Below are 15,030 nucleotides of genomic sequence, written 5' to 3'. Positions count from 1 at the left end.
TTATTTACTTGCATTACAAAAGAAGAGTGGACTCCAGGTGAAGAATGATCCCAGACCATCCATGGATACTGTAACCAGCTACAGCTTCTATTTTTGATGCTGGACTCCTGTCCTTTGTCAGACTCTTATGTTAATGCTGCAAATACTCTCATTTTTATTTCCTTCTGTTTTCCATCCCACAAGGCAGCAATCCAAGAAATCCCTTGGAAAACCTGGACACCTATTTTGTGGCAAGGTCCAAATTTGGTTTTAAGGGAGAAGAAGTCCAAGAAAAACAATATTTAAAACTCCCTTCTCTTCTATCTCAGAGATCATGGACTTACAAAGAATTACTCCTAGAGAAGCACATCATCCAAAACACAGCTGTCACCCTATGATTTCCCTAACAACACATTGAGTGAGATACTTAATGCAGTGTATTTAAACACATTTCTCTGCCCAGGGCTCAGGGCATTTGGCTTAATACAGCAAGTTCCACATATTTTGTTGTTTGAAAACATTATAAAGTACAAGAGGCAGCTGACTGACCATCTGGGCTCCACAAAGGATACAGTATGTATGTTTAGAGAACATAACTTTATTTAATAGAAGTTTTTTGCTCCAATATACAAAATAAGGGACTGCAATCCCAATTAACATTTACATAGTTACACAGCAAATAAATTCCACCATTTACAACAACTGACAACTTTCCCACACTCTTCACTGTATTACAGTCAAGAAAAAATCCTATAACGTTTTACATACCAATCAGTTATATTTCATATTTCTGTCTCTTTTAATTTTAAGTTGCAGTTTCTGACATCAGCTTAATTAAGGACTTACAATAATTTCAGCTGCACTAAAAGAAAAACTAAATATATAATTTGGAATGCTACCTCAAAACCCCTATACAAAATAAAAGTCAGTATCTTATAAAAATACATAGCAGGAGTTAAACCAGAAAACAACAAAAATGTTTTGAATTTTGTTAAGGTATAAAACATTTATCAACTAATCTCAGTTTTCAACCACATTAAAACAAAAGAAAAAAAAAGAAAGAAAGAAAAGATAAAAAAGAAAAACATACCAAACAAATTATCAAAAGGTAATATGACAGTTCTTTTGCAATACTGTACCTTTAGTATGCAAAGGACTTCATCCTTCTGACATGCACCATTATTGAACTGATCTACCCCTTTAACCCTTTTTCTACTGAAAGCTGAAAATAGATGTTAACATTATTTGAATCATTTCAGAAAAATCCAATCCTATTTTTCTGCACCTCCCACAATATTTAGGCTTTACTTTACAATGCTGGTAGTTTAATCATGATACATAATCTTCTATAAAAGAATTCCAGCCAAACCAAGGTGTTAGAAACTCTGCATCTTACAAAAGCGATTTGTTATAGTACGACAGCTGCTAAATAGCCCAATTTATTTAGTGACCCTGTTAAAGATTTGTTCAACTGAGTGAATAGGTGAAGTCATTTCCTGAGCTAAAAGATACAGGTAAGTAAATAGTCAGTTATAGCAGCAGACAGGAGACATTCTTTTAAAAGTTGTAACAGTATCAATAAAACAACCTTAGAAAATTACAGTAATGTAAAAATCACTAGCTGACAAGGGAGTGACAAGGACATCCAAGACCTGATTGCCATAATCTGGAATGCACATCCAAGGACCTTCCAGAAATTACATTCAGCTACTGTCAGACAATGTACTCCTAAGTGAAGAATGTCAAATAGTTCACATTTCTTACAGATCAGGTGTTCTGTCAAGATTTAATTCTTAATGCTGTTTCATAAACCTAAAGCAAGGTAAACTGCTTAGTTTCAAAAATTCCCACTATACAGGGCTTACATATTATTACTTTTACAGGAATGTGGTATCTTTAGTCTCATGAAATTCCAAACCTATTTCTTCTTATTACTTAGATTTAATTTATGTTTTACAGAAGTTGTTCTGTTTTTAGGAGAGGAAATAATATTCTTAGAATTGTTTACTTCGATCCAAATCATTCTAATTTGCCTAGAGTATGACCCATTACCAATCAAAGAAGTACAAAGATCAGTATACCACTACTGCACCAACATTTTCTTACTAACAGTTTGATCACTTTTATCACCCTTTAATGGGAAGAATCTATTCTGATTTAATTAAATAAAGTACCTGAGTTAGATACCAGTTCCTCCAGAAGGAAATCTTTCTTCTGTGTTACAAATTTATTTTAATTGTTTTTGTAACTTTTGTCTCTCCTTAAATATTTAAACATAATTAGTTTAAATTGAAATGAATATATAAAATTTCCAATACTTGTTAGAATAAAGGACAATACACAACATCCTAAGTTACAATAATTTATAAATAAAAATAAACTATTACAAACCAAATCTTTCCCCATAGGGAGATTAAAAGCCATAATCTTGACTGATTGCTCCCGATCACACATTATAAATAATGTAAGCTTCTCCAGAGAAGCAAAGCATCCTTGCCTCCCTGACACCACTTTACACCTCCAGTTAAACCACTTCCAGCAAGAAGGCAATTGAGTTGGGCCCAGACATAACTTCTTGTTTACATGTTAACCCTCCAGACCTCATTCTGTCAAACTTAAGCACAGGAAACTCACTTCACAGGGAATCCTTTACCTTTTATACACAAAGTCTGTATCAAATACAGATTTCTAATGCTCCTAACTGCACCAGTCTGGCAGCAAAGTGAGAACCTGATTCAAAGGCCACTGAAGTCTATGGAAGGCTTCAATGGGCTTTGAACTAGGACCACAGAGATGGTATTCCCCAAAGGAAAGCTCCTGCAGGAGTGGCTGGTATCTCTTTTTGCTTATGGGATGCAGTGGAGATGTGCAGTCAGTATGATACCTGAGCAAATAAAATGAAAATGATACAAAAGTTTTAAGAACCCCCAAACTCTTTACTCAGTTGTGTGCAAACTGTGCTATTGCCCCTAGAGCTCCCTGCTTTCCTTCTCCTCAGTGCTTGCTCTATTCCAGGATAGGGAAGAGGTGAGACACAAAAATCTCTCTTCACACCACTCCCCCTCAGTCCCGAGACTGATAGAAGAGGATGTAACCAGACTCAGAGTTCTTTGAGATGTCTGATGTCAACCCGTAGAATTCTTCAATAGCTTGTGCATCAATTTTCTGGATGTAAAAACACAAGAAATGGAAAAAAATGAAGAAGGAATGTCTTGTGTAATGTACACATAAAATTAGGTTCCACCCTAAAAGTTATTGTCAAATCAAAGTAACTTTCACATAATTACATAAAACAATAAAATCCAAATAATTCTTAAACTTGTTATGTTTCAGCTTCCCCTCAGCCATCAACTGCACAGAGGGTAGCAGCTATGTATGTTTTATATATAAAACATGTTTTATTTATAAATTTTTAAGTGTTGTTGTAAGTATTGCATTAAGTTCCTTTGTATTGTAAGCTAAAATCCATTTCATCTATATCATTATTTGTTTTCTTGCCACAGAACAGTTTATTAAACAATGGTGAAAGAGTGGTCATGAGCAAAAGAGGTTCTTTTAAGTGTAACAGCCTAAATGCAATTCAAAGTGTTGTGCAGTCAAATTGTAAGGCACAGCTCTGCACACACAGTTATTCCTCATTTAGACTGGGGCTGAAGCCTCTTTCCATCAGCACACAGTCATTCTACTTTAAATAATCATATCCACAAGGGGAGTGCATTTGCTCTGGTTGGGCTTACCTCAACAATATCATCATCAAAAAGCAACCAAAAATCATGACTCTTCACTATTGCAATATAATGTCCTCTGTTAGGGCCACTGTAAAATAAAATTAGGGGAGAACATAAACTATAACATACATATATGTGGAGATGCATTCTCTGTAATTATTTTTCTTGTAGAAAAGCAATACTTAACAGTAATTAAAATGGCTACCACTACAATTTCTGTTTGGATGTGTATTGTCTTTTTTCTTTTTTTCGTTCTCTACTTATATCATCCTCATAATATGGCCTTACTTATTATGCTAAATAAAGGATTATAATTTCAAATAAGAAATGAGCAGCACAGGCACTGAAAATATAAATTAAATCTTAAACAGAGACAGAGAAGTGAAATCAAGAAAGTGTTTTGATATTTCATAGACAGAACAGATCCCAAACTACTTCTGATCTTCAGCAAGAAAAAAGCCTGTAGAGCTGCTGCTCATGTACAGTGTCTTTATCTGGTACACTGCAAAAAGAAACTGAATTAAATTGCCAGTTTAGGAGTCCCAAGAAGCTCAGCAATGAGAAGGGCTCCTAATCAAAACTCTTACAATGCCTCTTGTCTGCCTTTTCAGTTATGGCAGGCAAGAAATTTCTCCAGGACTATGCCAGGAAAACAACCAAAACTTTAGGAGTATCTTATTTCTCACCAGGTTTCAAGTAAGGAAATAACACAATTTCTGGAACAGCTGAACACTACAACTGAAAGTGAGTAACTGAGTTAAAACAGCTCTGGAACTGCCATAACTGCTAGCAGCACTGCTATAGTTTTTGTGTCCAGATGAGGGAGGGAAGGTTGCCATTCCTGAGGGAGATGTCTGTGTGCCAGAACACCCTGAAAACAGGACACATCTCCTGCCTATGGCTCTGGGAACAGAGAAGTCACCAAGTCTGCAGCTTCAGTGAAGGAGGCAGAAATGGTCAGAAAGAATTTCCCTTATGATCCAGAACAAGAGTGTCCCGAAAACTATGGCACAAAGGCTGAATTTCCAATTGTCCAATCTGAGATCTATTTATCTTACCTCTACTCTTTAGTCACTGTGAGAGCACTGAATAACTGGAGCAAATTGCCCACAGTGAAATTGCCAAAGTGAAATTAGGATTTTGAGTTATGAAACTGGGGCCAGTGCAACCTAATCTAATGTCAAAGTCATCCTGCTTTGAGTTTTAGTATTTAACCTCACGACATAACCTGTTCTTTGACTCTAGATGTCAAACTGTAATTTTCAACTTTGGGGTTTTTATCTACTCCATAAGCAGCTTGTAGAAGAATCTGGTTTTAAGCCTTGAAGTCACAAGAACATTTGCTGAATATAGCAAAATCAAATACAAGTCTAACAGTCCCATTTTGAAAGCAATGAAACATAGTAATCAACAAAACTCATAATGTATGTATGTATTTCAGAAAATGCTGCTCAAGCTTTAAGAAAAAGACCAAAGCCTAAATGCTTTATTAATTAATCTTTCTAGAATGTTTTCCTTCCTAAGAAAGCTTTTTCCCTTAGAAACTCTTTTTAAATATTATTATATGATATTGTGCATTTTGTGTTGGTTTTCTTAAAACATAGTTAATTTCATATAAAACTCTGTAATGTGAAATACAGTTACCACCTTTCACAATATGGCAAAGCAACAAGGCCATAATTTCTTTCAGGACTGGTAGTTTCTCCCCATAACACCCTTTTTCCTAAAAAAGTTTTCTTTTTAAAGAGGTCTTTAATGCTATTGATTTATATGATACTGGATGCTTTGTGTTGTTCTTTTAAGCACAGTTAAGCACAGTAAGCTTATAGAAAATCCCTTGCTTAAAACAGAGTTATTACCTTCCACAATGAACTACCACAGCAACAAGGTCATACATTCTGTCAGGATTGGTGGCATCTCCTGAGGTGTTAAATAAACGAAGCTCTAAAGGAAAAACTACTCTATAAGAGAGTTTTGTGTATCGATGCAGCTGATCCATGTACTTAAATCTCTTCAAATGGAGAGCTAGAATCATAGGCAGTTTTTTTACTTTCATCCTGAAAAAAAAGAACAAGCCCAAAAAAACAGCAGTATTTCAAATATTCATCCAAAACATTTAGTCAGTATCACTAAACAAGAAATTTGCTTTACTGAAATCTTTAAAAACCTCTGCAAGCATTAAAAGAAACCAAAATAATCAGCTGTTTAAAAGTATACTGTGTTGCTAAACTAAAGGGAGATTTTTAATTTAAAGAGAGAAAAGTGAAAATGCATAAAAACAGCCATGATGAACTCACATAATAGTTTAGACATAAAGGGCACATAGCACAGAATTCAACTTTTAAATGTATCTACCCATAGCTTCCCAGAGCACCCAAAAGCAAAACTTAGATCCTACTTGATATACAGTGCAGGTATTGGAACAGAGCTATTTCAGAGGTCCTGTTCCAGCTGAATTTCCCAGCAAACCAGCCAAGCCAAACAAGCTCTTTAAAATAAGCTTTGTTACACCACTTTGTCACATAAGTATTACTCTCAGTTTTCCTAGCCACTCATTTCCAAGCCATTCATCTAGAATTTCCAAGGAACACAAATAGCCCTCTGTTATCCACCTACCTCCTGCTACCCAAACAAGATAAGGCTGTGTTCTGGCACAATAATTTTGCACAAATGTTGCAGCAATGTTTTATGGCAGTCAAAGCAAGAAAGTGAGATAGTTTTACTGAGGGCTCATTAGCCCCTTTTCCCTAGCATGAGGGAGGTCTCACATCAGTGCCTACAAATCCTCCTCAGCCAATCATAGCTGGCCTGGCAGAAAACACAGACTTCCAAATCTTTGGGCAATACACTTGTCCACCCTAAAAGAACAACCAAACCAGAGTTCTCTGCTTCTTGGCACAGCCAAGTGCCTCAGATCAGCACAGTGCTAACTTTTCACACTTTCAGCCCCAAAAGGCAGCTCTCAAAAGTCTCTGCAATATAGCCCAAGTTTCAGACATGTCTATTAATGCCATACTTTCAGAATGTCATGAAATTTGTAAAAGACAACCTTTTTTCAAAAAGGGACTGTGGACAAACTCCTTGATAACTCACCTGCCCACAAGGGAACTAGGAAACGAAAACAGCTGGAGCAGGGCAGAAAGATGACAGAAGAAACTATTTTTTTAGGGAGAGTTACATTTTTGTTGTATTATGGCTGTAATTTCTGCTCTCTTTTCTAAACTAAGTCCTCTCCTTATAATGTGTGTTTGGTAGTAGGAGCTCTTTCAGTAGTGAAGAAATTTGGGAGACCATCTTTGCTAGCTGAGTAGTCCTCATCACAGATAAACTGCTTTATAGAGATGGAAGAAAAATATGACTGCAGTGAAACAGAACTTACACCCCACATGAAACCCAAAATACAAACAATCAAAGCTGTGTTTTGCCAGTATGGAAGTGCCTACAGTACAGGTTTGTGTCAACCCAGTTCATATTGGTCAGGGATCACATTACCTCCCACACAGAAAAAGAGCTCAGGCTGGATTCACAACCCCTACCAGACACCAATTAGCAAGCTTAAGCAATGTGTGAAGGCAGACTTGGCAGATGAGATATGCAAAAGCTCTGTGTGCAATCTATGGTAAACCAAATAACCAGCAGCAGTGGTATAACCAGAAGAGCATGTCAGAGTTCCCACTCCTTTAGCAGTACACAAATTGACAGGTTTTTAGGCAGACAAGAATTGTTTTTAAACAAACATAATGATTTTCAGGCTTCCATAGAGCTTCTGATGATTTATTTTCAGGAGCACTGCTTAGCACAACTGATCAAACATGCTTAAGAAATCAGAAACTCAGTTAACAACAATATTTAGAAAAAGTGCCATCAAACTGATTCTTTCAGCAACTGGAAAAATTATTTTATTTTCAAAACTAAACTAAGTTTAAAAAGCCACATGCAATCAATGACAATTCATCGTTGCCAATTATCTTTGATTAGTCACTGACAGTTTAACTTGGCTATTTATGCTTATTTTTGGTCTTAAGACTATTCATTTTCTCATTTGTAAAATAAATAACAGTCAAAGGAGTCCCAAAATGCTTTACATGGATTTTCACTAATGGAAAGAGACAGACTCAATTCTAGCAAGAGGAATGAAGGCAAGTTACTTTTAAGTGGAGGAGAATAGAAAATTAGGGAGAAAAGGGTGTTGCCTCCTTGACACACACACACACACAAAATAATACCAGAGTATTTTCATTAAATGCATGGGTTTTCTCCTTCCCTAACTGTGCTGTACCTTTTATGTGCTTCTTGCTTACTGCGACACTCTTCACAGTAATACTTGTATTCACTGCACAGAGTTTCTGTGTTGCTGAAACCCCTGAGTGAAAAAAGAAAGCTGTAAAACTAGTTTTTCATATGAAACATCCACATAAATGTACAGTATCAACATAGTCTTATACAGTTAAATCTACATAAGATAGAACTGTCAGCTTTTAGGGTTTTTTCCTGCTTTCTGGGTAACAGTTAAAGACAAACCAAAAAAATTTGGGGTTTTGTGCCTACCTTAAACAGTGAGTGATTGAAGTATTCTGCTCCACATCAACTGAAAGGTCTAGGAAGTCTTCATCCTTGCTGCTTACCTGCATGAAAAGAAGACTCAACATAGTTAAAACAAACACTAATTTACCTCTGTTTTTCAGAACCACTTTCTATTGACAGAACGTATCTTTTACCTTATAACATCCTTTTAAAATTTTTTGCAAGTGGCCTCTCTATTTCTAAGATTTGCTATATTTTCTGATTTTTTCCAGGAAAGGTGAAGTGTGTATGAGTCTCTAGGTGTATATAATGCCAGTTGTCATTATGCTGTGATTTCAGATCAACAATAGTGAAGTTTCTTCTACACCTCAGATTTTTCAAAAGAACAGAATAACTGTGATTCTTCTGCTAAGTGCTCTCACTTTTGTTCTTCTGACTCCCCTGAACTGAAAGTTATGTATTTGCATCCCATAGTGCACCTGATAAACAGCATGAATGTTGTCAAGCCTCTTCCTGGCTAGACTCATACTGCCAAATGAACAGCAGACAGCAAATTTGGTAAATGAGACCTTGGGGCTCGGTCTGGTAGAGGCAGAATAGTAATCAATTCTCACAAAAATGCAAGAGTAATGAGAAAGTAAAACAGAACATTCTAGAAGCAGAAAATAAATTCCACCACAAATCCTGACAAACGATGAAAAAATCCACAGCTGCCCTGAAAACCAACTATGCCACTAAAGTTTTAAAAACCAGAAATGTGCAACCTTAACTTTTGCCTGCTAGTGTGTCCTCTCTGTATCTAAAGATACTCAATGTCACTCATGAGAATGTCCTCTGTCTAGATACAGAAGTAAATGCTTTTGGAAAAGATTCCTGGCTGCAGTTTCTTGACTGAATGTAGGAAAAAATGCCTACAGGGAAATTATGTAAATTGATCTTTTAAACATATAAGATTTATGTTCCCTTTTCAACTCAGAATAAAAAAAAAGTGGAAAGTTGTTCTCTGATAATCGAGATGAGAAACACATAGCTCATATGGACAGTGTACATGGAGAAAAAAAAAAAAAGCAGATGGTCAAGACAACTATATTTGAGAATTAATACCACAGGGCAAATCCAAACACTCAGGAAATTAAGCTGAAAGCTTCTGTTAATACCTATGAGACTACTGGGCTCCCAGTGTTCTAGTCTAGAACATTGCTCTGTTCCTAGTCTTTCCAAGAGTTAAGTGTGCCTGACAAAAAATGCCACTGTGTCAGTACATATCATTTCTACTGCAATATTCAGATGCTCAAGTGTAGTGTTCATACTTTCGGAGAGATCACTGATCACATATGGAAAACTTCCAAAATGTTTACAGTGGGAAAAAAACCAGCCACCTGCATCCTCACTGTGCTGCACATTCCCTGTATTAAGGGAGGTATTATGGGTTAGTTGTGTGGACAATTCTTCAAAATATCCCCTTGCAAATCACTCTTGGAATTATCAGACCTGCGTTTATAACACTAAGAACTCTGGTTGAAACCATCGTAACTGGGGATTAAGAATGGCTCAGAGGAAAAAAAAAAATCAGTTCTAGAAAATACTCTGCTGCTGCAGTCTTCAGCTAGGATAGTTGGAATTAGGGAGTCATGTGATCAGTGTTATTCAGACATGCAATTAGATAATTCTTCCTCTTTTGGTCTAATCTAAGAAAATTACGTGAAACAATAGAGATTTCCCAGGGAGCTTTATCCCACACAGAAGCTGTAAGGGCAGAGAGGATATGGAGAAGAGGGAAGGGATGTGTTCTACTTGGTTAAGAAGAGATTGGTACTGAAAACAGAAGTTTTGCAAAAGAGTAATTTCCATTTTCTGTGATAATATGGCCTTAAAACACCTCACCCAGGTTAGCCAGCTCACTGTGCACTTAGGATCATGAGGAACCATTAAAGGATTTATTGCAAGAATAGCCAAGTGGATTTTTCCTGTTTATGTTCCTGATTTATAAATTGCTATTCCTAAGATTCTTTGAGCCTTAGCATTTTAACAGATTGTTTTTCAACATAAATTCATACAGTTTTTATTTTAAAAAATAAAAACCACTCTGCAGTCTTACAACCCTCCCTCCCCTCCCCCCTTTTGTAAAGGTTCCATTTCAAATAAACATCACTAAGCTTCTTAGACTGCAATCAGCAATGCTATATATTACAATCATCTATAGAAAGAAAAAAAAAAGATGGGCATGATCAGAAAACCTCATCACTTGCAGAATTGAGCCCTGATGCGCTCAAAAAGCTGTCTGAGTGCTCCTAACAGGAACATTTGAGTAATAGTGAGGAATTTGGATGGTGCAGTGTTCTGGCTGAAGAGGATGGTGTGTTCTCACATCAAGGACATAATCTGCACCCACACAGCTCAGCTATACTCTGATGACCAAAGCTGCACAGAACACAAAGCTCAGAAGGCTGACACTCACAGAATCCATTATTCCTTACAGTTGGGAATTTCACTGGCAATGGGAATCTGCTCACTGGCAGAAGAGCTCTTGCAGCTATAGACTGCCATATGTACTAAAACAGAAAGTAGTTTTAAAACAAGCTGAAACAAAGTGTGTGATTTATCTTGGTTTACAAAAAAAAAAAAAAAAAAAAGAGATAAATTAAAATTGGGCACAGCTAGAAGTTCTATAGTACTCATATGAGAGAGAACACTGGGATTTTCCTTATTACCTTCGCTCAGTCCAAAACAGAATTGAGCCAAAGCATTTTATGCCTTGTAGAGTCATTTGAACCCAAAAGCAAGACCACCACCTGGATATTGATAGGGTGGTTTTGACAATTTCCTATATTTCTCTGTAGAAGTACTGGCCACCTTTAGCTGTTTGAAATTTATTCTTAATGAAGCCAATTACAATACTTCCTGGTTTACTGTTATCTTCCTTAAACAATGAGATAACTTCTAGACCATTTCTATAAATTAGACATAAAATTTACATTGACTTCATCATTCTGCCTCTATCAAGGAAGGGTGAAAGCATTATAAAAAGAAATCCCATTAAAAACAACTTACAATCCTTTTGTAACATATTCCTTTAATAACGTGGCTCGATTCACAACACAAATCTTTTTTAAATATCAATCTATGTCCCATATGCTCCACAGCCCATACTTAAACTGAGGATACATCTTTAGCCAGTTCAATTTTCATCTTTAGGACCGGCTAATCAAACAATACATCTGGAAAGATGCTCTTTTCCACAACCAGGACAACTAAAATTCGAATAAAATTTTGCTCATTTTAAGAACATTGAGGAGGTTTTTCCAATTAGAAGATGACTGTCATTTTGAGCAAAATATATGTTATGCTTTTTGTTTAAATATGCAATAGATTTCCAATTTAAAAATATACTGGGGTTATTATGTTGTCATTAAGAAGCAGTAATTCATCCACTATTGCTTGAATTCTTGTACATGAGTTATTTCCAAGTAGTCCTAACATTTTAACTTGCATTTGTAAACACTGCAAGAATCTAAATGTCAATAGCTTCTAATAAACATCCAACAATCATACATACTCAGTATTTTTTAAAATAAGACACTATACACAGTAGTATTACCCATGTAATGTATCCAAATGTGCTTCTAAGTGCTTATTTCAGGTCACTGTGTTTTAGACACAAGGTGATAAAAGACAGAAACTGATAAAATAGCTTTCAGATTACTTTGATTATTATCTTGTTCAGCAATAGCTGAGTATTTCTACTAGCTGTAGCTAATAGAAAAGAAAAACCTGAGCAGTAATAGTAGAATTCTCAAAATTATGACAGGCCTGATAACTAATAAAATATGCTGGCAAAGAGCATATCAGTGTTTTAAAATTCCATTTTAAATGGTATCTAGATCAAAATCTTGACAACATAATTCATAATGCCACAGTGAGGAAAGGTAATGATGCCAGTTGTGTCAAAAGACTTAGGCTAAATTCATGTTTCAAGAAAAAAAAGACACCTCAAGAACTAGAAGAGAAACAACTGACAGTTGCCAAGAAATACTTATTAGCAAGGGGAATTCTGCCAGAAAAAAACATGGCAGTATGGAATCATCACCTAAATTACTCATGGTCTGCAGTTACATTATACATGACATTATGAAGCTCTTTTCTTTGAAAAAAAAGAGGTGGGTATTTCTGGAAGACTGAGAAAATTACATGTGAAATATACAGATTTGATTAATTCCTTCTTTCCAACATCATGCTAACATATTTGCCTTATATAATTAAGTTAAAGAAAATTGGTAGGAAGATTCATACAGAAACCACAGTCATTTAGCTTTTTTACAATCTCTAAGGAATAGACCACAACAGAATTACTGTAATTTTCAAATTCTGCTGCTTTTACCCTTTCTCAAGCTGGTAAAATCCAATTTTAAGTTTTTATGAAATACATTCTTTCTGTTATTATAGAACTTTTCACAAAATATTGTAGTTTAGCATACTCAGAGAAAGAGTTTATTTCTCAGAGTATATATAGTATTAGAAGAATTCCTGTTGACAGACATTCAGGATAGGATTACTTTCCTTGAACATGAAGGTATGTATTTTAAGAATCCCAGTCTACATCAAAGTGCCAAAAGCCAACCATTTAATGTCTTGACTTCAGTGACTTTAAATGTAAAAACTAGGAATCCATGGAAACTGATTCATAATACTTATTTATGAGATGTATCACTAAGCATGACATTAAGTTTCTAAGACATTAAATTTGAGAAGAACCTCACACCCTCAAATCACAGCCTTTATTTTGTTTAAGAATACACCACTTTAGAATTTTTTGATTTAAATTCTGAACACAATTATGACCACACTGACAAAAAAAATCCAATTTAGCATTTTCCTAATATTGATCAAATGTTTCTTGCTACAATTCATGCTTCAGCTGCTGGAATGTTCTCTCTAATGAAGAAAAACATGCAAATATTCACACAAAGGTAAAGATTCCTGAGGAAAGAAACCAATTTAATATCTTGGTCTGCCGGGATGAATGAATCATGTTTGCAGAGCACATGAAAACTTACAGTTTCACAGGTAAGACATCTGGTTTCATTAGTTAATGTTCCCTGAAAGATTTCGTGCACCCAGGTGGGGTCTGGGGGGCTGCTGTTCTCACTGTCCACGTTGCCATTGGGCAGGCGCCCGTTCTGCTTCTCCTGCTTTCTCTCCTCTTGCAAGATGTCCGCGATTGTATTCAACAGGTAATTTAGGAACTCGTGTGCATCCTGCTGCATGTAGTTATCAAAAAGTTCTGTGAGACAAAACAGAAGGTTTACTGATTGAACAGTTAGTGCTACACTACAGAAAGGTTTTTAAGAGTCAGATTTTTTGTTAAGAGAGTCAGATTTCAAAACCAGTCCTTTATTCCACATCTCGAATCATTCATGGCAATATAACACCAACCCAACCCAAAATGCCTTCTTGATAAACTAAGCCAAAGAAATAGGGGGTGGCAAGAGGGGACAGCAAATCAGCTTGCACTGACAGAAATCACTCAGTTGATTGGAATTACCAGAAAACTGAACCATACTGCAAGAAAACCAGGACACAATTCAATGGCCTAAACACACGTGTATGTGGAGTGCCAACTGAACTGGTTGGTACAGGTCATCCTGTCCAGTCTCCAGATGCCATTGGATCTCCTACAGAGGCCATGGTATGCCTGCCAAGCTTAGGTCAGTGTCTTGGATAACAGAGATTTAGCAATAATTACTCCTTTTCTCTCTGACCAGGAATTGCTAAGAGGAAATTCACCTGCCTATTTAGAAAGCATTTTCTAGCCCTAGCTAATATCACACCTGTCTTTTAGGGCATAATTGCTTCACTTTGCTGGCAGTCCAAGATTGTTCTAAGAGACAGGTCTTCAGTGTACAGGAGTGGACAGATGAATAAAAAAGATACTCAGTAAAGTTCAAGTTTTGAAATGCATACAGGGACTGCAGGCAAGCTTTACAGTCATTCACCTGATGGCATCCAGGAATAAACTTCAAATAGAAAAAAAAGGTCAAGGGTTATTAGCTAAGTAGGGAAACCCTGATGCTAATCTAGGTAATTTGGAGAGGTTAAGTAGTGCAATAGGTCAGGCGAGAGTATGAACCATGCAGTTTATTTAATGACCTACTACACTATTTTTGAGAGGAGTGAGTTCAATCTAGCCATTTGCAAGGCCTTTATTTAATCAAGTAAATCAAGGCAGAATAAGAGCTACAAGCCTCTTGAGGTAAAAGACTTCAGAGGTTCTTCCCACAGTATCACTGGCCTGTCAGGGCTACATGCCCAGTCAGTAATAAGCATTAACTACAGCAAAGTGAAAGCTACAGATTGCTCATTTTACAATTAGAACTTTATGCAAATATAACAGTACACCTCCCCTGACTTCAAGGCCAGCAGCTGCTTCCCAGACAATTAAACTTCAAGGTCATTAATTGAGAAACATAGAATTGCTTGGGTTAGAAGGGATCTTAAAGATCATTGAGTTCCAACTCCCCTGCCCTGGACAAGGACACCTTCCAGCAAGACCAAGTTGCTCAAAGTCCCATCCAAACTGGCTTTGGACACTTTGCAGGGATGGGGCATCAAAAGCTTCTTTGGGCAACCTGTTCCAGTGCCTCACCACCATCACAGTTGAGAATTTCTTCTAATATCTAATCTAAACCTGCCCTCTTTCAGTTTAAAGCCATTCCCCCTTGTCCTGTCACTACAAGCCCTTGTGAAAAGCTCCTCTCCAGTTCAGAGATGTGTAATGTATCCATGTTGCATTCAGACCTTG

General features: G+C 36.4%; 1 protein-coding gene across 1 annotated transcript in view; it reads right to left on the bottom strand.

Moving 5' to 3' along the window:
• Positions 1 to 557: 557 nt before the first annotated feature.
• Positions 558 to 15,030, bottom strand: part of USP12 (ubiquitin specific peptidase 12) — a 31,936-nt gene continuing 17,463 nt past the window's right edge. Inside the window, exons 4-9 of the mRNA XM_079298519.1 lie at positions 13,286 to 13,512; positions 8,256 to 8,332; positions 7,987 to 8,070; positions 5,567 to 5,764; positions 3,717 to 3,795; positions 558 to 3,144 (exon numbers count right to left, since the gene is read on the bottom strand). Of these exons, the coding sequence (XP_079154645.1) occupies positions 3,043 to 3,144; positions 3,717 to 3,795; positions 5,567 to 5,764; positions 7,987 to 8,070; positions 8,256 to 8,332; positions 13,286 to 13,512 (767 nt within the window). The 3' untranslated portion in view covers positions 558 to 3,042. The remainder of the gene's footprint in view (positions 3,145 to 3,716; positions 3,796 to 5,566; positions 5,765 to 7,986; positions 8,071 to 8,255; positions 8,333 to 13,285; positions 13,513 to 15,030) is intronic.

The sequence above is a fragment of the Erithacus rubecula genome (assembly GCF_903797595.1).
Source record: "Erithacus rubecula genome assembly, chromosome: 1".
In the NCBI taxonomy this organism is placed as follows: domain Eukaryota; kingdom Metazoa; phylum Chordata; class Aves; order Passeriformes; family Muscicapidae; genus Erithacus; species Erithacus rubecula.
Note: the sequence above shows the minus strand (reverse complement) of the source record. Positions and strands in the feature narration are given on the sequence as shown.